The sequence below is a fragment of the Gigantopelta aegis genome, chromosome 3 (genome assembly GCF_016097555.1).
Source record: "Gigantopelta aegis isolate Gae_Host chromosome 3, Gae_host_genome, whole genome shotgun sequence".
Classification (NCBI taxonomy): domain Eukaryota; kingdom Metazoa; phylum Mollusca; class Gastropoda; order Neomphalida; family Peltospiridae; genus Gigantopelta; species Gigantopelta aegis.
The window spans coordinates 56,989,137-57,013,077 of NC_054701.1; the positions used below are offsets into that span (position 1 = coordinate 56,989,137).

Below are 23,941 nucleotides of genomic sequence, written 5' to 3' on the forward strand. Positions count from 1 at the left end.
TAATATGTAAGTTTAATTGTAGAAATATTTTTATTAATCGGAAACATTTTACAATTCAGCAAACTCAGAAATGTCCCTTTAAATGATAAAAATCCATGACAGGGTTTATGAAAGCAGTTCGGTATTGCAAAGCCACTAATGGTAACGGTGTATGATGTACGTACGCATAGGTATTAATAGCTATATTTTAATCTATCTTACAATCATAACAGAACTCTTATTAGGGTGTAAGTTTGTTTGGGTGCCCTCTCCCGATATTAAATCCTGTTTACGCCAGTGGTTGATAGATAAATAAACTAAATAAATCAATATAATTATTGTGGGACAAACATCACCCAATCTGTCTGTCTCTCTCTGTCTGTCTGTCTGTTTCTGCCTGTCTATCTGTCTCTGTCTGTCTGTCTCTCTGTCTGTGTCTGTCTGTGTCTCCCCCTCTCTCTCTCCCTCTCTCTCTCCCTCTCCCTCCCTATCTGTCTCTCTCTGGGAGTATCCCCTCTCTCTCCATCTTTCTCTCCCTCTCTCTCTCCTCTTCATCTCTCTCATCTCTCTCTCTCTCTCTCTCTGTCTCCGTACTGTTTATCTGTCTCTGGCCCCCCGTCTGTCCCTGTCTGTCTGTGTGTGTCTGCGCTCCCCCTCTCTCTCTCTCTCCTCCCTCTCTCTCTATCTCCCTCTCTCTCCTCTCTCCTCACCCCTGCCTGCCCCCCTCCCTGTCTCCCTCCTCTGTCTCTCTGTCCCCTGTCTCTCTCCTCTCTCTCTCTCTCCCTCTCTCTCTCTCTCTCTCCCCCCCTCTCTCCTAAGCTCTCCCTCCCTGCCCTCCCCTCTCCCTCTCTCCTCTCTCTCTCTCTCTCTCTCTCTCTCCTCTCTCTCTCTCTCTCTCTCTCTCTCTCTCTCTCTCGCTCTCCTTTTCGGTTAAATGAATTATTAAAATACCAAATAACGACTGTTAATGATATCAGTATACCACGAATGTAACTGAAGTATGACATTTTGTTTATGTAAATAAGTTTTATTAATGCTGAAAACAATTTATATTTCATGTACAAAACAAAGATGCTCGTAACTCAATAACAAAACGTGTTGCTTTTGAAAGATGGTATTGTTTATCTTGCAATATTCCTGATAAAGTTTCTTATTTTTACAGATTGGATGAAACTCGTCCTTTAAAAACTCTCGATAAAGCCAGACAAAAGCTTGATGAAAATGGCATCAAAGGCAACAGTAAGCTTATTCTGTAATCATTCATCGCAAACTGTAAAAGCTTTGTATTTTAATAACGAAAACAACACACACACACACGCGCGCGCGCGCATACACACACACACACACACGTCCTAATCTCAGTCCATATAACATTCAAACTTTGACTGTACTGTTGTCGTTTAGTAAGTTATTTGTTATACAACACTTTGTGAAATGTTGAAGATAAATGAAAAAGTGTTATCAAATAACACATACACACACACGCGCGCGCGCACATACTACGTCCTAATCTCAGTCCATATAACATTCAAACTTTGACTTTGTACTGTTGTCTTTTAGTAAGTTATTTGTTATACAACACTTTGTGAAATGTTGAAGATAATGAAAAAGTGTTATGTTTAAAACACATTGTTTTCTTTCCTCAGCTGTGTTCGTCGAACTTCTGGCAGGGTACCACGATCTGAGTTCCACTCTTCACTTCACGCATGGCTACTCACACCCAGTCACTTTCCGGGCTTACAAACATCAGGAAGTACACGTTGTGGGTGAAGTATTTCATGTCCATTGTCTTTTCAATTTCATGTTTATCTTGTTCTCGCTTTTCTTCGTCTTTCGTTATTATTGATCTTTCTCTTCTTTTCCATTTGTATTCGTTTGCTGCCTTTTTATTTGTATACAATAATATGTCATGCAAATTTCTATTTCTATAAATTCTACCATTATTTTAAAGCTTTTTAAAAAACAAAATGGATGTTGTAACAAAGGTTATACATGGCATTGCTGTGTAAATTACCTCAGCCTATGAGAACACCCAAACAAGGATATTTGAACTGTAAATTATCTCCATCATTCAGACTGGCGGCAAGAGAATTGACAGCTCTCTGTTCCATCACGTGACTGACCACACTGAACAACAGCGTCTGCCACAAGTAGCCAGGAACAAGGTAAAAATCTGGAATAATTTCATGTAGATGTTAAAACGCAACACGTCTAATCGACACAGCCACAAGCTCTCTCTCTTCTTCTCTCTCTCTCTCTCTCTCTCTCTCTCTCTCTCTCTCTCTCTCTCTCTCTCTCAGGGGTGGGGGAGGCCTATCTCTCTGTCTGTCTCTCCTCTCTCGGGGGGAGGGCTATATTATTTTTGATTGGTGAATTTATTACAAAACTATTATCTAATGTAAATATAGCATTTTTCAGTTTTTTTAACAATGTCTGAACATTTCAAAAGAGCTTACACTAATGTCAAAATGCTGCTGTAATATAGCTGTAATATATAAAACAAAACTTCATCGTATATGTACAAAATAGAGCCATGGCTATGTCATCCCAAAATTGTGTGTGACTACGATATATAATAACCTAATAAACAAGTATTAAATTTAAATATTTTCAGACGAAATCACTAAGTGTTAAAGGTGTTTGACGAAAAATAAATTCAATAGAAAAGTGTGTGTGTGTGTGTGTGTGTGTGTGTGTGTGTGTGTGTGTGTGTGTGTGTGTGACTATGTCTCGTCTACGTTATTTTCGTTTCATGTTAATTACTTTACAGTTGTTGATCATGTTTGTCATAGACCTGATATAATAATTCACTCGACCTAAAGTGGGGTATAAGTCAGTTATACACACACTTACTCGGTGTATCAGTGAATATCCCAACAGTTTTGGTCGTGAGACGAACGAAGTCTCGGAGGACCCACGACCAAAACTGTAAGGATATTCACTGATACACCTCGTAAAGTGTGGATATAACTATTACATATTCAGATAAAGTGTTAAATACAATATTCAGGTAAAGTGTTAAATTCAATATTCAGGTAAAGTGTTAAATTCAATATTCAGGTGGTCAAGGTTCACCTGCCTGATGCTGGTATCACGGATTATGGTCACGTGTCCAGGTTTGGTTTCGGCAGCACTCGAACTGCGCCTCTTGAACTCTTCATCAACGGGAATCCAACAAGATTCGCGCAGTGGCCAAACGAGGTAGACCGTGTTATTTCATCAATTAGTCAGCTAAACAATCAACTCTCTTATTAGTCAATTCAAAATGAAATGTAAGAAAGCGATTGTAGGTAATTTGTCCAAACGAAAATGATTAACGAATGAGTTTGAACTTGAATTTCAAATGGAATTACTTTAACAGGTGAAACACATCCTGTCAAATCATTTTGCATGCGATTTCCAGAGTATACTGTCAAACAGGCAGAATTCAAAGCATACTCAGTACAAATAAAGAAGATGGAGAAGATACATAAGCACAGAACTCAATATTGTTTTAACTTATTTCCAGTTATGTGTATTTGTGTGTGTGCGTGCGTGTGTGTGTACGCGAGCATGCGTATAGCTGAACAAACAAATGTGCTTATATTTCTAATTTCAAGGGTTTCATCAACATCAAGACAGTGTTAGATGGAGCTCAAGGCAAGAGATTTACATACTCTGATGTGGGCAACAGGGATTCCAACTGGGTTCATGAGAAGGAGCCGTGGGCGTATGGATACTGGTGAGGGAGCACGCTATATTCAATAAGATCTGAGCGAGTGATTGAGTTAGTGAATGAATTAAATCATTTTTATACAATGCCACATACATGATAAATACTATTTAGAATATACTGTTTGCTTTCTCCTAGTACATGTGTTGATTTATACTGTTTAATACTATATGTCACTGTTCACTTTATTTGTGTTTTACTAATGAGCTGTTCAACTCAAAGTCAATAAATAATCGACGAGAGAAAAACAATGAATTAGCAGCAATGAGTCTTTTATATACAATGAATTAGCAGTAATGAGTCTTTTATATACATTTCGCTACAGGCAAGATAGCCCGTACCATATTGATATATAGGTATCCGTCTACATTGGACCTGAACTGGTCTTGGTATTCTCATTTGGTTAGCTATTATTGATAAACATTTATTTATTGAATATTGTTTTTGATATTCTTCTATAATTGTACTGTACGCACCATGCCAAGCTATTATAGCCTCTTTTTTCTGTTAATCTGCTAGGTACTGGGGGTGGGCAGATGACGCAGTCCAAGTCACGAATATAGACGCACACAGTAAAACGATGACATTGGCAAATAATCCTAGATTTGGATTGAGAATAGGTAAGTACTTCAGACTGTCATGATGAGGGAATGTTTCCTCAGACAGATTCATGTTAAATCCTTTGAAGTGACGTTTCAAAAAAGATTTAAAACTTCATGAAACTGAACATAATGTTCTGTATCACTGGCACTTCCTCTTATGTGCCGGACGAAACGTAGCATGCCTGAACTAATCTAGATATACAGTCACTTACACATGCATTTTATATTTGGTAATGTTTTTAAAAAATTAAGTAAGGTCGATAACAATCACTTCCAGCACATCTTAAGTTTTAATATCACTGAAATGCTAGTCATTATTTGACAGAATCTGTGATAATTCCAAGTAATTAAAATAGGCCACGTGATAAATATAGTTTTAGACCATTCACGTCTGATATGATTTGATTATGTTAAACACATTGAACTGAATTTACAAAGCCTGTTTATGTCTTACACACGTCTATCTACATGCATGTATAATGCTTTAACACCTGCGTTTAAGAAAAACACGCTTCATAAATTCGGCCCATTATCTATTCTAAAATGTAATGGGTTTTTTTGACAATTAGATTTTTAGTATTATAAATTTGCTGTACCCGATAAAAGTCACTTTAATAATTTCAAAATCAAAAATCAAAAAAAAAAGAAAAAGAAAAGAGAAACAAAAAGAAGTAAGAATGCTATAACTGAAACACATATGAGTCAGAACTGTTTTTATCAGTTGATCGAGTTACAATAAACAACGTATATTGAGCCAGGTCTCATTTGCATTAAAGGGCATTTACAATTAAATATTCGGCTTTTGGTGCGTTTGATTAACTGCATTTTTTACTATCGTTTTGGAAATCTGGCTGTATGTAGCAGTATGACTAAATTGATGAGAAGAATAAAAATGCATTGCCTTGCTATTATTTATACACACTAAAAAGACTAATCAGTATCGGTCTATATACTTATAACAAACCATAAATATAAAATTCACTTGACCTACCAAATGTAACTAAAATAGTGAGAACCAAAAGTATATGTGATTGCCTACTTATAATCAAATCTGAATATGTGTATTTAGGTAGCCTTCCTGAAGGTGGATATGCAAGACAGGGAGGATATTTTAGAGTCATCAACATGTTGTGTGAGCTGGATGAGCCAGTGAGTCATCTGTCTGTCTGTTAGTCTGTGTGTCTGTATGTCTGTCATCAACATGTGTGAGCTGGAAAGCCATGTAAGTTATTATGTCTGTCTGTCTGTCAAAAAATTGTAGTCAGAAACTTTGAAATAAGTTTTAATCATCTGTCTGTCTGTTTGTCATCCTACATTTGTGTGCTTTGCATCTCTGCAGCTCGTATAGTTTCATTTTGCAGAAAATCTGTCTGTCATCAACATGTTGTGTCACAGCCCGTAAATCATCTTTTGTCTGGCCTAGCAAAGTATTAAGTATCTCTCTCTCTCTCTATCTCTCTCTCTCTCTCTCTATTTCTCTCTCTCTCCCTCTCTCTGTACTTTATTCAACCATTTACTTAACCACCATACTCCACTTGTTTTAATGATTTTGATGAGCCCGTACGTCATCTGGCTGTCAAGATATGTTAACATGTAAAGTGATGCTATGATTTAGATTGGTCTGATTATAAAATTTCATTATGTTGCATGTGTAAAAAATATATAAAGTCAGCAACATTTGAATTAGTTAAACACACACACACACACACACACACACACACACACACACAACACACAAACAGGTCCTTAAATCTGTGACAGTATGCCTTTAAAAACGACTGGATCACACATGGTGTTCATAGAATATACGGATGCCATTTTGAATTTAATGTGGCCGCAATGATATCAAATTATCTATCTCATAATTCGTACTCTGAACTACAACGGTGAGATTGGAATTTGGTATAGAGAACATTTTGGTTTCCTTATTTCAGATAAATATTGGTCTGATACAATGAAGTCTGATTGGTGATAACCACCATCTTGAATTTGACCGATGGCTCTGCCACCACAAACGCTCCTTTGTCCCCAATAATCAGTAACAAATGAAACACTTACCAGCTGAATGATTTTTAACTGAAGATGCAATCTTCCAAACGCAGAAAGTTCTTTCACTGGTAGATAGCTGCGTTGTGAATTAATGATTTTAATAATCATAAATTCATTGTAAGGTTTCATGTATGTGATAAAGAAAATTCGAAACTGATAGGTGTTGCTGCTGTAGATTTAAATTACTAACACAGACATGCGTATTCCTAGGGAGAGTCTTACATCGATCGGTCCACGGGTGACTTATACGTCTGGCCCAATACACCATCGGGACGCATTAGCAACTCGGACGTTGTTTACGCCTCGCTGATTGGAACTTGCATAAGGTTAGTGACCATGTCAAAGGTACACAAATTTACAATCAAATCTGTCCGCCATACCTACTTTTACAACGCACTCGGCGTTTCCTCCACTTGATGGGCAGCGATAACTAACTGCCGAATGCCTTCATTGAGTGCTGCGCGTTATTTCGATTGGTAAATTTACATTTGTCCAGCCAGTTTCATAATAATTAATTCAGCTGGATTGCAAATTTGTGAACTAGACAAAAGGATATACGTAGGGAGCTCTATTTTTAGTAGTTCACAAATAGGATATACAATTTATTTTCACGAGCGTGCTTTTGCAACATGATTTGATATTCGCAAAATTATTAAAGGAAATGAAATGACACAGTTGTGAAGTGACACCATCAACGTATCTCTGATGCTATATTCTATTGACGAGAAAATACTTTAAATGTATTTTTATTATATACACAATAATCTTTGGAGAAAACAAATAAGATTTGTTTTGTTTTAACAATATGGAATATATATACCTTGACCAACAGTTGTAAACCCATACGCCGGCTGCTACACACCCATCCCTATCAGTAACAATGTCGATCATTGGTAAAGGTGTCTTAACAAATGTATCCAACGACTCATGCTGTTCACTTTCTTACTAGCATGGATTCTGGAGTGAATAATTTGGTGTTTTACGATTTCTCCATCGAGGCATGTCGATATTTCGGATTCAAAGCCAATTCTGTCCACAACATCAAGTTCCTACTCATGGAAGTTAAAAACACAGGTACATTATTCAGAACTATAAACGATTCTTATTAGGGGCCGTCCATAATTTTCAACATTTTCACTAGCGTATAAACCGTACACTTCCACCCCCCCCCCCCCCCCCAATAAAATGTGTGAGTGCGTCCCAAATGAAAAATGTTGATCTTTATTTTTCATTTAAAAAAAAGTGTACGCTGGCCCCTTAACCCCCCCCCCCCCCCCCCCCCAGCGTGCGGTTTGTACGCTCGTGGAAATGTTGAAAATTATGGACGGCCCCTTAACAAAATGTTAGAAACACTTCAGTTTATTAGGCCAATGGGAATATCAAGTAATGATATATATATATATATATATATATATATATATATATATATATATATACTACTCAAAAGAATTTAAGGGTCAGACGATATTTTCGACATTATTTTCTGAATGTCAATTATATTAGCTAGACCATAATGTCACGCATGGTATTGTTCCATTTTGACGAAAGTGGGTCTAAGCAACCCATAAATGAATTAAAATCCACTGTCATTGACACTGTCGACTAGTTCTAATGGCGAAAACATGCTTACATTTGCACGTAAATTAGGGCGAAAGCGAAAGGTCTGCTAAGTGCCCATAACTTGCTTTTTCACGTGTTCATCTAAGCGCTTCATTTGCACGCTTTGCATGTGTATTCCATGTTCCCAATGCTGAATTTCCGTATAATTGGAGTTTGCGTTCGTGTACGGTGCACACTCCAAATTCGACAATGGTACGACGTCAACTAACTATCGAAGATCGAGGAAGGGCTATTGCTTGGCTTCAGGATGGCAATACGCAAAGAAATGTTGCTCTGAGACTTGGTGTCAGTCAGAGTGTCGTTGGCCGACTGTGGCAACGGTACCAAGCAACGAATTCTGTTCAAAATCGTCCACGTTCGGGAAGACCCCGAAGCACTACAAATAGAGAGGACCGCTACATCACCAATATGGCTCTACATCAACGCACAACCACTGCACGCCGATTACGTGACAATCTGCGGACTGCGATTGGAACTCGAGTGTCTGATCAAACCATACGCAATCGTCTGAGAGCCAGTAATCTACGCTGCCGTCTTCAGGTTGTTCGACCACCACTCCTACCACGTCACAGAACGGCCAGACGTCACTGGTGCACACTTCATCTGCGGTGGCAACGTGTTCAGTGGGGTCGAGTGATGTTCACTGATGAGTCCAGGTTTAGTCTCCAGTTCAACGACTGTCGGGTTCGTGTCTACAGACGTCCTGGGGAGCGCTTCGCTGAAGTTAACGTTAGACAACGTCACCGGTTCGGTGGTGGCAGCGTCATGGTGTGGGGCGGCATCTCTGTCCACCACAGGACCCCCTTCTATGTGGTGGATGGCAGTCTGAATGGAATCCGCTATCTGAATGAGATTATCCGGCCGTTGGTTCTCCCAGGCCTTCAGCAGATTGGCGGCGGGGCAGTTCTGCAGGATGACAATGCCAGACCCCACCGCGCCAGGGTGGTAACGGACTTTCTCAGACAACAAGGTATCGCCAGGATGGATTGGCCAGCATATTCGCCTGACTTGGCCCCAATAGAGACGCCTGGGACGAATTAGGCAGGAGAGTTCGGGATAACCATGCCCCTCCGGCCAACCTTCATGATCTGGGTCAACTTCTTATGGCAGAGTGGCAGGCCATTCCCCAAGAGTTCTTCAGACGTCTGATCAACAGCATGAGGCAACGATGTGTCGAGTGTATTCGCGCCAGGGGTGGATTCACACACTATTAAACGAATTTTCTAATGTGTAAAATCCATGTTTGACAACCTTCTACTTTGACAGCATGTCATGTGACTTTCTTGTATACAGTGACGTTTATTTGTGGGGTTTTGTAAATATGGAACAATAAATTAAATTTTTGGTGTAGTTTACATCATCAATCTAATACACTCTGAAACTTATTTGGTTATAAATGTTTGACCCTTAAATTCTTTTGAGTAGTAATATTGTTGTTTTTTTTTTTTTTTTTTTTTTTTTTTAAACCGATACAACCAGCAATTAACCTTGTTGATGGAAATTAAAAAATAAAAAGAAAGGAAAAAATGTATTAAACGACCCTTCTGTATATTTATAAGCTATGGCTACTTGGTGTCTAACATACTGTTATTGGTAACAGTGGTCTAGGATATGGGGAACGAAACCTGCTGCCAGCACCAGTACTAGCAAGAAATGTGGTCCTTTCTGTATATTTATAAGCTATGGCTACTTGGTGTCTAACATACTGCTATTGGTAAAAGTGGTCTAGGATATGGGGAACGAATGTGCACTAGTGGTGTCGTTAAACAAAGCAAACTTTGTTCTATTGTGACAATAGTGTGCTGTCATATGTTCTGTTGTGGCAGTATTTTGAGATACCAAGTTCTGTAGAAGTAACAGTGTGGTTTATCATGTTGTAATACGGACGTCGTCTGTCAACGTGTGAAGGATATATATATTTACAGGTGCTGTTGGCATATCGCTTGGCGGTGACAGCAGATCCATTACTATATCGAGGTGTGAAATTCATCACGGGGATGGTGGTATTTACATATCAGGTAAATGTATTTAGTGATATTTGAATATCTAAAGGAGTTACTTCATTCGATGTGTGATAAACTTTATATGACTTCGTGTCTAAGCGTGCATAGAAAGAAAGAAAGAAATGTTTTATATAACGACGCACTCAACACATTTTATTTATGGTTATATGGCGTCAGACATATGGTTAAGGACCACCACACAGATTTTGAGAGGAAACCCGCTGTCGCCATTACATGGGCTACTCTTCCGATTGGCAGCAAGGGATCTTTTATTTGCGCTTCCCATAGACAGGATAGCACAAACCATGGCCTTTGTTGAACCAGTTATGGATCACTGGTCGGTGCAAGTGGTTTACACCTACCCATTGAGCCTTACGGAGCACTCACTCGGGGTTTGGAGTCGGTATCTGGATTAAAAATTCCATGCCTCGACTGGGATCCGAACCCAGTACCTACCAGTCTGTAGACCGATGACCAAACCACGACGCCACCGAGGCCGGTCTAAGCGTGCATTGATTCACGTGAAGGGCATACTCAGTGTTAACGAGTTCACCATTAATATTCACAATGCGTACAGGTACTTAAAACAGTAGATTATTATTATTATATTCCCTGTGTGCATGTCGGGATGGAGCATCTGCAATATGATATTGCATTTCCCGCTTAAACAAAACAAAAAGTTTTTCAGTTTATATTATGAGCTCGAAAGATGTTGCCCTGCATAGTCAGACAGGAGCATTGAGCAATGGAATTATCTAAAGCAATCGGTGTCATCAATCGAGCAAAATGTTATTTAACATTCGTACAGGAAAACCTGGTTCTTCAATATGGTGCTACCATTACTGCACTAACCATTCACTAACATTTTGTAGGTGGAGTTCGCTCAACCCTGACTCCTTCAGGAAACCTGATCGAGGACAATCATATATGGTGGTACAGCAGAATGGGAGCTGTTGGCAAGCATGGAATAGACTGTAATGGCGTCCACAACACGATACGTCATAATCACATGCATGATGGCCAGTACACAGCTATCTGGTGGAGTGTAAGTACACAGCTATCTGGTGGAGTGTAAGTACACAGCTATCCGGTGGAGTGTAAGTACACTGCTATCTGGTGGAATGTAAGTACACTGCTATCTGGTGGAGGGTAAGTACACTGCTATCTGGTGGAGTGTAAGTACACTGCTGTCTGATGGAGTGTAAGTACACAACTATCTGGTGGAGTGCAAGTACGCTGTTATCTGGTGGAGGGTAGTACACTGTTATCTGGTGGAGTGTAAGTACACTGCTATCTGGTGGAGTGTAAGTACACTGCTATCTGGTGGAGTGTAAGTGCACTGCTATCTGGTGGATCGTAAGTAAACTGTTATCTGATGAAATGTAAGTAAACTGCTATCTGGTGGAGTTTAAGTACACTGCTATCTGATGGAGTGTAGGTACACTGCTATGTGGTGGAGTGTAACAACACTGCTATCTGGTGGATTGTAGTTCACTGCTATCGTGTGGAGTGTACGTATATTGCTATCAATTATTGTGTGCGTACACTGCTATCTGGTGGAATGTAGTCCACTGCTATCAATTGTGTGAGTACGCTGCTATATGGTGGAGTGCAAATATGCAGTATAATCAGATTATATTCACGTTTTGTTCTAGTATTGATAATTGGACAAAATTACGATTCAAGTCTTTGAGCACGGAACTCGATAACATAGGATGTCAGGACTTCCAAAATTGATCAAACTGGAGCCAAACATGTGTTAACAAGCCAGCAGCAGGTACTGAAGTGACCTCCTTGATAAATGTCACATCAGTATCTGTACTACATGAAATGCTTTGAGATGATTCACATACACGGCCGTCTAGCCTGGGGTCTGAACAAGCTAACTTTAAACTTGTGTTAGAGAAAATGTTTGTTTCGCAGTATATTGTGTATTATATATGAATGCATAAACAGAGTGCGATGTAAACCAAGTTATGTAACTGTAACCTATTTGTATGTACAGGGCAACGACCACGTCATGGAATATAACCACATCTGGAACAGCTGCGTCAACGCCAGCGACTGTGGCGCCGTCCATGCTGGAAGAGACTGGACGAATGTAAATATAAACATACTAGTTCTAGAAGTAGAAGTAGTAGAATGGAAGAATATAATTATAAACACACTAGTTCTAGAAGTAGAAGTAATTATAAACACACTAGTTCTAGAAGTAAACGTAGTAGATACTGGACGAATGTAAATATAAACACACTAGTTATAGACGTAAAAGTAGTAAAGAGTGGCCGAATATAAATATAAACACACTAGTTCTAGAAGTAGAAGTAGTAGAGACTAGACGAATGTAATGATAAACATACTAGTTCTAGAAGTAAATGTAGTAGAGACTGGACAGATGTAAATATAAACACACAAGTTCTAGATTTAGTAGAGACTGGACGAATGTAAATATAAACGCACAAATTCTTGATTTAGTAGAGCCTGGATGAATGTAAACATAAACGCACAAATTCGAGATTTAGTAGAGACTGGACGTGTGTAAATATAATTTCTACAAGTAGTAAAAACTGTCCGAATAGTAGTAGTAGTGCTTGTAGTAGCAGGAGAAGAAGTAGTAGTAGTAGTAGTAGTAGTAGTAGTAGTAGTAGTAGCAGTAGCAGCAGTGGTAGTAGTAGTAGTAGCAGTAGTAGTAGTAGTAGTAGCAGTAGCAGCAGCAGTGGTAGTAGTAGTAGTAGTAGTAGTAGTAGTAGTAGTAGTAGTAGCAGTAGCAGTAGTAGTAGTAGTAGTAGTAGTAGTAGTAGTAGTAGTAGTAGTAGTAGTTGTTGTTGTTGTTGTTGTTCTAGTTGTTACCTGTGTAATTGTAGTTTTCTCAAAATCATTGACTATGTGTACAATACAATTTGTTTATTTGAAGCCTTGGAGCTCACAGACATACTATTTTTTTAGTACATTTGACTGACAAGTGGTGAAGGAAATGTAATAACCTGTACTAACATGTGGAGGAGGATATTTGTAATTGCATTTGTAATAATTACGTTTCAGAGAGGTAACGTAATACGTTACAACTACATTCACCATACGTTACGTTACTGGCCTGGCTCTACAGTTAGAGGCATCATGCTCGACGACCAATACTCCAGTGTCAACATCGAACACAACGTATTCTATGACGTACGCAGAGGTTTACCTATTATAGTTTATATTCGTACACTTCATTGAGCTAGAATTTGACACTTGTGAAAAACTAACTTAAACATCTAAACGAAATTTAATGCAAAGTTGATTCATAATGTAAAACCAATGCTTAACATAGTTCCGTTTTGTAAAAACAAACATTAAAAGAAATTAATCAAATAAATTAATGTTTAGTTTTTGTAACATGCATCGACATGGATATTCTATGATCCAAATATAACTGTTCCAGGACTTTAATTAAAGGGACAGACACTAGTATCAACCCGTGAAAATTAACACTAAGTTTAGTTAATCTACAAACCTTTAACACATTGAGTGAAATACGAGTCTGTGACTTTGAAATGGTGAAATACCCTCTAAAAATTGACTAAAATTCGACTCCATAACTGTTACTTCTCAGACGCACGTGCGTTTTTAAAAACATGAAAAATGCATTTTGTTATATTAAAAACACCAGGATGACCAAAAACACTTCGAATGTACGGAAACTGATAATCTAAACCACTAAGTAAAGTATGACTTCAGTTATCAAAAACGGCTATAATAGTAAAACAATATGCCTCAGTGTTTAAAAACTAGGTGTGTCCCTTTAAACAAAAGAACAAAAAATGTTAAAGAGTAGATCGTTGAAGTGAAAATATCTTAAATGATGTGGAAGTGAAATTTGATAATGGAATGGAATGGAAACTCGTTTAACGTGCCCATATCCACGAAGGTTCAGGCACGCCCACCACGGATCCGACCTCTGACTTCGCCAGTGGAGGGTTCCGTGGCAGGAGGGGATTTGATAATGAGTTTTAACTACTGGGATTAATCAACTTGTAAAACATATCTTAAGATGTTTCCGTAATTGGACTTGTATTAACAATTCACAGTCAGTCATTAAAGGTCTACTACTTAATTACATCACACAGTTTACTATGTTATAACAGAATGAAGTTCATGCCAACATAGGCGGAGGCAGAGACAACATAGTCAGGTACAACGTCTTCTACAATGCGACGTCGTCATCACTTCAGTGTGATGGTCGGGGACTGCCCCACGGCAATCGTAATAGTGGCACGCTCGATACACGACTAAAGGTTAGTAGTCTCCGTCGTATTTATAACATTCAGACCAATGTTAATTCTTAATACATATCACTCAAAAGATTCAATTATATTGTCTACTTTCAAAACGAATTATCAAAATTTTTCATATACTAATGGTTTGCCGTACTTCAACTGCAAAAGTTACTTTAAGAAATTAGATTAAAACATTTTGGTAACGGATAATGCGCGTACATATTAACATATACATGTATGTCTGTGTGTACACGCGCACGTGTGTGTATGGTCTAGTGTGTGCGGGTGCGTGCGTGCGTGTGTGTAAAACAGTTCTTGTAATATTTCTTTCAATGCTTTTTAGTGCTTCTTAATTCATTTGCCTCGACTGTATACCATTTCTACAGTAATTATTTGTTTTTCAAGGCGGTGCCCTATACCAGTCAATTATGGAAGGACAGGTATCCCAAGTTGGCTGCTATAAACCAGGGCAATCGATATGCTCCCGAAGGTACATGAATATACTGATAATTCTCATCAACAAGTTTTCCTGTTAACGATCCTGTTAATGCAAGTGTTCTTGTTATTAAACACTTAATATTTAAAAGTCATTTGAATGCTTATGTGCCTGATTTAAACTGGATTCAAAAGGAGTTGTCAGATTATTATTATATTACTAAGGCAATTGCCTTTTCCACTTGTAAATTTGACTAATTTATAACATTTTGGTCAATTTGTCATAAAGTGTTTCAGCAACAGTCGTACGATGAACTTGTGGGTCTCTGGGCTGGCTCTGGCAACCACCAAACTAGCTTACTGGGAATTTAAAAAGCTAAATGACAAATATTATTTTAAATTGGCAAAATAATTTCACGATACACAGGTAATTGATTTTTTGTGGGAAAATAACTGGGTTTACAGATAATTTGGAGAAATGAATTGCTTGCCCAGAGCTAGTTCCATTCCTGCACACCTTAATGTCTCGTAAAGGAAAATTAATAATTTATTAATATAAAAAAAGTCTGAATCCCTACTTAGTTTTATTTGCCTATGTGAGTTATATTCATATAGAACTGACAAGAATAGTAGTACATTGTTACAGTTGATACTAAGGTTAATATTGGTGATAATTATATGAATGCATATATTTAGAATATGTATCTTTAACACTGCTGTCTTATCAGGTTTTCTGTTATTCCAAATGTGGATGTCATGTACTGAAAAAATGAATAAATAATAATAAAAAAAGTTTTCCTATTAAATATATATATATATATATATATATATATATATATATATATATATATATTAAATACGAACGGCGAGTTGTACAACTGAAAACAAAAACAGTAAACATTCGGCAATATATGCTCTGAAAGCTAAATGATTATCTTCAAGTTTAGACAATATGGGGTGATTATGTTTCAACCTATTTTGTAACCATATGCTAGAAATGGCCGATGAACAAAATAGGCAATAACGGGTAATATCCTTGGGGTAGTTATTAGGCTCAGATACCATCTAGTAAACCTGCACTCGTTCTCCACCTTACATTTTTTAAGTTTACAAGGTTAATTTATTTCCTTAAGTTTTACAACTCATCAGCATATATAATAAATACTTGTCTATATACAATATGTACAGTATAATGGTGGGGAGTGATTTTTACATAATATGGTAAATGTCAAAAACACAATACGAATATAACTATACAATATAAAACTTGATTATATAGTAGCTAAGGCACTTCCATCCACAACTACATTGTTCAGTTCAATAATGCAAATAATGATTTAAATATTTAAAGCCAACTATGCCACTCAAACTGTAATACTAGTATGTATATCGTGCTTGGGCGAACCACAACGAAGGAGTATCATGGGACATATAATTACTTACAAGCCTACTATGTATAATATAAACAATACAACGAACCTTCTGTACATTTTATATAAATGGATTTTTGAAGATAGAAATATTTTCTTAGACGGCTTTTCATGTGCTCCAGATAGAGAATAGACCTTCATAGCTCAATTGCGAATCTGAAGAAATGGTTACTTAGCATGTATTTTTGTACATATAAATATAAATACGCCCCCCCCCCCCCCCCCCCACCTCCAAACTATCATTCCCACTGATAGCATATCGATTGGGTTCCAGAAAATTACATGTTTTTTTATTTTTGTGGCGAACAACGTGCAAAACAATTAATCGTTTGTTCAATTTTTAAAGGTCTGGTATCCCAGTTTAAGAACATTATTTTATACATTTGACAGTAAAAAATAGTGGGAAAAAAATCCTTCAGTTCTATCAACGGCATTTAAAAATTATCCATATTTTAATATCATGTATTGACAAAATACTCAATCATTTCAGGCAATCAGATTTATGACAACGTCTACTACAACCATAAAGGGATACGGTTCAACAACATCAGCCCCAGCATCCAGCAGCCAACATATGTTGATTCACACGACAACTATAATGTAAGCACTAACTTTTAAAGGAGATATGTACTGATGAAATAAGGAAAGAAACATTGGTGCACATGACATGACACTGAATGTCTATAATATGTGGTTGAATGTCAGAGTGTCAGAGAGAGAGAGAGAGAGAGAGAGAGAGAGAGAGAGAGAGAGAGAGAGAGAGAGAGAGAGAGAGAGAGAGAGAGAGATGTACATATGCATGTATGTGTATATTTATATTTATATTTATTACCCACATGGTTTATTAATAACGATAACACAATTATTGTATTAATGCATGATATCTTTATGGCCTGTGTCATAACAATATTGTTATGGCACACTAGTGACGTCATTAGACAATACAGACTGCGGCAGATATGATTTGTGAAATTGACATCAGTGTAGCTCTGATACCGTAACGATTGGTGTATCAAAGGCCATGATATGTGCGCTATCTACTAATGAAAACAAAAATGTAGCGGGTTTCCTCTCTAAGACTATATGTCAACATTACCATATGTTTGACATTCAATAGCTGATGATTAATAAATAAATGAGCTCTAGTGGTGTGGTAAAATGAAACAAACTTTAACTAATACTGTAACTTGCGTTAAACAATACGAAACCGAAAATAGACAGATAGTTTTATCTTGCTTGGATAATAAAAGAGCTTCCCCGACAGTAACAAGCCATTAATCAAATTAAAAATGCTATTTTTAGTCACGATCACCAACTGACTTCTGGTCTCCAAAGAATGCTGACTTCCGTCTGCGGTGTCTGGCAGCTGATTGGGCCAACAGTGAGAATGTTCCTCAACCAATCAGTGTGGACAGAGTTGGGCCGCAACACAAAACCGGACCATATTATTTACATTCGGGCAAGTCTAGAAATTTGATGACGTTTAATATTTCAAATGAATCAATAGATATTTGATCATATTATGTGATATATGAGGTGAGTCAGTAGATATTTGATCATATGTGATATATGAGGTGAGTCAGTAGACATTCCATCGTATGTGACATATGAGGTGAGTCAGTAGATATTTGATCATATGTGATATATGAAGTGAGTCAGTAGATACTTGATCATATTGTGTGACATATGAAGTTAGTCAGTAGATATTTGATCATACATGTATTATGTGATATATGAAATGAGTTAATAGATATTTGATCGTATGTGATATATGAGGTGAGTCAGTAGATATTTGATCATACATGTATTATGTGATATATGAAATGAGTTAATAGATATTTGATCGTATGTGATATATGAGGTGAGTCAGTAACTATTTGATCAAACTGATATTTCAGGCGATTCATTACATATGTGAAAACATGTGGTCGCGTGATATTTCAGACCAATCAGTAGAAAATGTTGCATCTGATTTTTCTGGTGAATCCTAGAAAAGATAGCTTTCATGCGCTACAACGTTATTACGTTTAACAAGGAGAGCTAACTCTATCAAATAATCGTTCGACTTGAATAGGATAAAACTGTTATCTGTTGTAATAAAAAAAAGTTTTTGTTTTTTATCCTGCAATATCCAATAATATTGGCGGGGGGGGGGGGGGGGGGGGGTAAACAAATTTATTAAACCTGTCATTGAAAATATATGACAAGATGACAATGCAAGGTTATTGGACAACAGTTACAGATTGATATTTTGTGATTAAAACCTGCCTTACAAAGGTTATCTTGCTAACTTGTATTGTTAAGTTTTGTTTAGCACATAAAACAAACACGGCAAATATGAGATAAGTTTTTGTTTAAGATAAAATGGTCAAATGAATAGGTTGCTTTTTCTTTTCTTATTTTGTGCAAAATGACAGTTTATTTTCCGAATTGATGAGAGAGAAAGAATTCATCATATGCGGTCGTGTGGGACAGAAAAAGAACTTCCTATGTGCAACACCTTTTGAGCTTAAGTCACAATTTCCACAACCTCGGTTGTTCTTTTTAAATCCCACATGACAATACATGACGTATTCTTATATTGCATGTGATATTTCATGGTACATATTTGGTCAAATTTCTGGAGAGTCCATAGGTATTTCATTACATGAGGTATTTCAGACGAGTCAGTAAATATTTGCTCACGCATGACATCCCATAGTCGGTAGATATTTGATTCCAATGATGTTTCAGGCAAGCCAGTAAATATTTGACCACACATTATTTGAGATGAGTTAGTAGATATTTGATCACGTGTGATATTTCAGTCAAGTCAGTAGATATTTGATCACGTGTGATATTTCAGTCAAGTCAGTAGATATTTGATCACGTGTGATATTTCAGTCAAGTTAATAGATATTTGATCACGTGTGATATTTCAGTCAAGTCAGTAGATATTTGATCACGTGTGATATTTCAGTCAATTTAATAGTTATTTGATCACGTGATAGTTCAGTCAAGTCAGTAGATATTTGATCACGTGTGTTATTTCAGTCAAGTCAGTAGATATTTGATCACGTGTGATATTTCAGTCAAGTTAATAGATATTTGATCACGTGTGTTATTTCAGTCAAGTCAGTAGATATTTGATCACGTGTGATATTTCAGTCAAGTTAATAGATATTTGATCACGTGTGACATTTCAGTCAATTTAATAGATATTTGATCACGTGATATTTCAGTCAAGTCAGTAGATATTTGATCACGTGTGATATTTCAGTCAAGTCAATAGATATGTGATCACGTGTGATATTTCAGTGAAATCAGTAGATATTTGATCACGTGTGATAGTTCAGTCTAATCAGTAGATATTTGATCACGTGTCATATTTCAGTCAAATCAGTAGATATTTGATTACATCTTGTATTTCAGACGAGTCAGTAGATATTTGATGACACGTGATATTCCAGGTAAGTCAATGGGTGTCAGTGGCTTTTAATGTCTCTGGTGAATCAGTAGATAAAAAGGTTCTTGTCTATTCAATATTGACAGGTCAACACAATACACATCATCTGTTACCTCATCCGGCTCCTTGTGAAGGCACTGTCGCCCCAGCTACCAAGACACCGAAAACACCTTACCTGTCTGATGGGTCAGGACCAAACACCATCCATCCCGAGATTACCAACCATGGTACGCCTTGATGGAAATAATCTGTCCTTTTTATCAACAGTCTCTATTCTCCGTTCAGTATCTCATTTTCGGATTCCCCCACGAATGAAGATATTAATAATGTATCACATTTAAAGTATTTCTGTGCAAATGGAACGTCGACTGGAGTTTATGTGACAGGTTAAAGATTCAGTTTTGTATTTTACAGATTGTAAACTTAATGTTCTATTTGACATGTTGACTCAGTGTTGTATTTGACAGGTTATTGACTCTGTATTCTTTTTGACAGCGTGTAAGCTCAATGTTATATTTGATATAGTGTTGTATTTGTTAGACTGCAGACTGAACGTTGTATTTGATAGGTTGTAGACGTCATGTCGTATGTACTTGACAGGTTGTTGGCTCATCATCACTGGGTGTCCACTCCATCCAACGAGCGGCACTAGTCGAGACCATTACGGAGAACAACATGAACACTCTGGAACGGACCAGGAGGCTTGTCTAGCGCGAGCTGCCAAGTTATGGAATTACTGTGGTTCACCCAGCAACCACACGGTCACCGCCGTGTTTGGACCAACAGGTAAGATACATGTAGATGTGCATGCATTTGCGTATATACATGTGAAGCATGTTTCAATCCGAGGTTTAGCTTCTTAACTTGACCAACTTCCACTGAACTAAGTGTCTATCACAGCACATGAAAACTTCGCCATCTTTATGGAACAATTTTAGTGTTCTCATCACATAGTCTCAATGACTTAAATTGATCTTGTTGTCCTGTTTATGACTGATGTGTACTAGTTCGTGTTCTTTGTCTGGCTCCAAACAAAATATAACGTGAATAGCCTCTCTAGGCTCACTGGAGAGATGATGACCACTTAATTGATCAATGTGACGCCAAAGGTATATCAAAAGTCATGACACGTGTTGTTATATCTTCAAAGAGATCAATAAATACCATTTGCTGGTAATGAGGAACCGGTAGGAGCAGATAAGATTATGATAATGTCTTCAGCTAAATCAACTCTTGAACCTCTGTCGTGAAGTGAGTGTATCATTGTCCAACCGAGTGTGGGCGTCAAAAGCAACCATCAAGCAGATGCTGTAGCCTTGATTTATATGAAATCAGAAAACGAAAGAGATGATCAGTTGTGGGTGAATTTTCTGTTCCCAGATTTTAGCCGCATTTGACTGTTGTCAAAAGGATTTGATTTGGTGATATGTACCCCCAAGCTGTAGCATGTGGTTAACATTCCGTCAAGGCTGGATCATACTTTGATTATTGTTTTTCAAGTACCACCCTATGTGTATCGATCTTATTATCTTCATATAAAAAACCTCTTCAGTTAAATTGTCTTACGATTGCGGGTTTGTTTTAACCCTATTCTTTTTAGGGGTTTTCCACTGTCGTCTGACCTGTTCAAACACTTTCCTGTAGTAAAGCCATTAATGTACCATATTCTAAATACTTCTCAGCATCCACCTGGCATCCTATTCCACTGATTATAGCAAAGCTAGTCTGATCCACGGCACCATCGCGGATAGTACGTGCGTGCAGGTATCAATATATTAAATATCTAACGGGGTCAAAGTTCGATGTGCACATAGCTTTGAAAGACACATTAAGGAAAGCCACTTGTTGTCTTATGTTGTTTCGTCTGACTAGTGCATTTCTGTTATATTTAATTTGAACTAGTGTCAAGGTACCATTCACATTAGTGCAGCACTAGGATAGTGAAAGACTCTTCTCATCATATCTGAAACTATCAGCTTAATCCTTCTTTTTATCTGAGGCTGAGTGGGGGTTTTCTATTTGGATTTTCTTGTTGAAAATCTTTCTTTTTTTATTCTTCTTTTTTTTTTGGGTGTGTGTGGTGGTGGTGGGAGTGTTGAGTGTTTGGGGTTTAGTAAAAATTATGATGTATATGTTCAATGAAATGTTGTATGTAGCAGCTTTAACCACGCAGGTTAACATTTTCGTCTACTGGAATAGATTTAGTGGTATGTGTCTTTGCCATAATGTCCAGTGAACACTCGCTGAATTGGCCGGATTAAGCTCACTGCTGTAGCTAATGGGAAATGGCAGGTCTGTGGCACTAGTGGTCGCAAGAGAAAAACAGCTGTCTTGGCTAGAGTGATAAGGACAAGAATGTGGAGATGGGTCCCGTTTTACGAAGCCATGTTAGTGCTAAGATCACCCCTAGTGATTGAGGTGGGAATACACTTAAATTGATCTTAGCGCTAAGATCACCCCTGGTGAATGAGGTGGGAATACACTTAAATTGATCTTAGTGCTAAGATCATCCCTAGTAAATGAGGTGGGAATGCACTTAAATTGATCTTAGCGCTAAGATCGATTCGTAAAACGGGGCCCATGGTGAACAGTAAAAGATATTGTAAAATTGCAGGAGCTTCCAAATCGAGTAGAAATGAGATGGAAAGAAGATGGAAAAGCAAAGAAAAGGGGCCACTGGGCTGAAAACAAATATTAGAAAAGTGAAGAAGAAAAATATTACAATATTTATTAAACGGTTATAAATTATTAGTAATAAATTGTGTTCATTATCTCAATATAGGCGCCATGACGGTTGCGGGTACAGGCTGCTACTTTGCTGATTACGGATGTCCGAAACACAAGATCAACCACGGTAGTGGTGCCCTCTACCGAGACAGTTACGGGGAGCAACATGGCGGACTTCATAACGAAAAAGCATGTCTCGATCGCGCTAGAGGTGAATGGGTTTGGTGTGGATCCGACCCTGACTTCCCCGTCACAAGTCTGTACCGCCCAACGGGTGAGTGACGTTTATGTGACAATATGAAGTTTAAGTGACAAAGTGAAGTTAGTTACAAGATACAGTACAGTATAAAAATAGATTGGTTATGAAATAGAATTTTGCCTGTTTTGATACGTTAATTATTTGGCCATTATTGGCGGTTTGGACTGTATTGTTATTGCTTTTGATGTTTCTTATATTATAATTATTATTATTATTATTATTATTATTTAGCGTTTTTGTTGGTGGTGGTGGTGTTAATATTGTTAGTTATAATCATGATCATCATTATTATTATTATTATTATTATTATTATTATGTAGGTAAAACGAGCACCGCTGGAGGGGGTTGCTGGATTCAAATCAAAAACTGTCCCGCCGATTCCAATTTGAACCACAAATTTTTCTACGATGCTTGGGGAGCAACAAACCTAGACACAGGTACTTGTACTACTTGCTAAACAAGTGTTTTTAAATATATGTTATATTGTTGGATTTCATGTGCATAATCCATCTCCAATTTCCTATAATGCGAGTGCATCGTGTACAGTGAACAATTTGATTGTCTCGATGTCAAGTCTGACAGTTTGCTTTAACCACTTAACAGTCCGTCCCACAGAGAACGCCTTTTTTCATGCTATGGAATTTACTACAAATTATGTATTTCTGAGCTAACTGATTTGTAAGTTGGCTCAGAAATGTTTTGTTTTTTGTTTTTTATTTCCAAAACACTTTTACTTTTCTTCTTACGCCAAACCAAATTGAAATTATTTACAAAAAAAACCCAAAACAACCAACAACAATACCCCCCCCCCCCCCCCAAACCCCCCCCCCCCCAACAACAACAACAAAAAAACAAAAAAACATAAAACCAAAAAACCCCAAAACAAACCCAAAACCAAAACATTTTCATATAATGATGGGACGGACTACAGGTAAACATAATTTTAAAGGGAATTCATAATTTGTTCATCCACAGGCGTTGGCAGTAACGAATGTTTCGATCGAGCCACATTCTACTGGCGGAAATGCGGTAGTTATCGGCAATTCCCAGTCACTGCGCATTTCCGGCCGACTGCATCTTCACATACAGTACCAGTCGTGTGAATACTGTTATTAAAACATAATGCAATGTAGATGTATCCATGTGTTCTACAATAAAGGTTTATAAAAACAATCATAATTTGAATTGTAAATTGTGTTTTCTTCATTGTGTTGGCATTCGTGAATTTATTGTTGTACGGTCATAACTTTGTTCATGAACTAATTTTAAAATGAATCATCGGCTATTGGAAGGAAGGAAAGAAATGTTTTATTTAACGACGCACTCTACGGTTATATGGCGTCGGACATATGGTTAAGGACCACACAGATATAGAGAGAGGAAACCCGCTGTCGCCACTTCATGGGCTACTCTTTTCGATT

The 23,941-nt window shown here is 37.5% G+C and overlaps 1 protein-coding gene across 1 annotated transcript in view; it reads left to right on the forward strand.

Moving 5' to 3' along the window:
• LOC121368738 overlaps nucleotides 1–23,706 on the forward strand; it is a 24,810-nt gene extending 1,104 nt beyond the window's left edge. The window contains exons 2-23 of the mRNA XM_041493486.1: nucleotides 1,142–1,218; nucleotides 1,626–1,741; nucleotides 2,055–2,144; nucleotides 3,040–3,180; nucleotides 3,579–3,700; nucleotides 4,211–4,311; nucleotides 5,363–5,442; nucleotides 6,553–6,668; nucleotides 7,292–7,416; nucleotides 9,888–9,980; nucleotides 10,838–11,010; nucleotides 11,971–12,066; nucleotides 13,008–13,136; nucleotides 14,093–14,242; nucleotides 14,630–14,714; nucleotides 16,580–16,689; nucleotides 17,392–17,548; nucleotides 19,621–19,761; nucleotides 20,135–20,320; nucleotides 22,317–22,535; nucleotides 22,841–22,957; nucleotides 23,496–23,706. Coding sequence (XP_041349420.1) covers nucleotides 1,142–1,218; nucleotides 1,626–1,741; nucleotides 2,055–2,144; nucleotides 3,040–3,180; nucleotides 3,579–3,700; nucleotides 4,211–4,311; nucleotides 5,363–5,442; nucleotides 6,553–6,668; nucleotides 7,292–7,416; nucleotides 9,888–9,980; nucleotides 10,838–11,010; nucleotides 11,971–12,066; nucleotides 13,008–13,136; nucleotides 14,093–14,242; nucleotides 14,630–14,714; nucleotides 16,580–16,689; nucleotides 17,392–17,548; nucleotides 19,621–19,761; nucleotides 20,135–20,320; nucleotides 22,317–22,535; nucleotides 22,841–22,957; nucleotides 23,496–23,623 — 2,752 coding nt within the window. The 3' untranslated portion in view covers nucleotides 23,624–23,706. The remainder of the gene's footprint in view (nucleotides 1–1,141; nucleotides 1,219–1,625; nucleotides 1,742–2,054; nucleotides 2,145–3,039; nucleotides 3,181–3,578; nucleotides 3,701–4,210; nucleotides 4,312–5,362; nucleotides 5,443–6,552; nucleotides 6,669–7,291; nucleotides 7,417–9,887; nucleotides 9,981–10,837; nucleotides 11,011–11,970; nucleotides 12,067–13,007; nucleotides 13,137–14,092; nucleotides 14,243–14,629; nucleotides 14,715–16,579; nucleotides 16,690–17,391; nucleotides 17,549–19,620; nucleotides 19,762–20,134; nucleotides 20,321–22,316; nucleotides 22,536–22,840; nucleotides 22,958–23,495) is intronic.
• The last annotated feature ends 235 nt before the right edge of the window (nucleotides 23,707–23,941 follow it).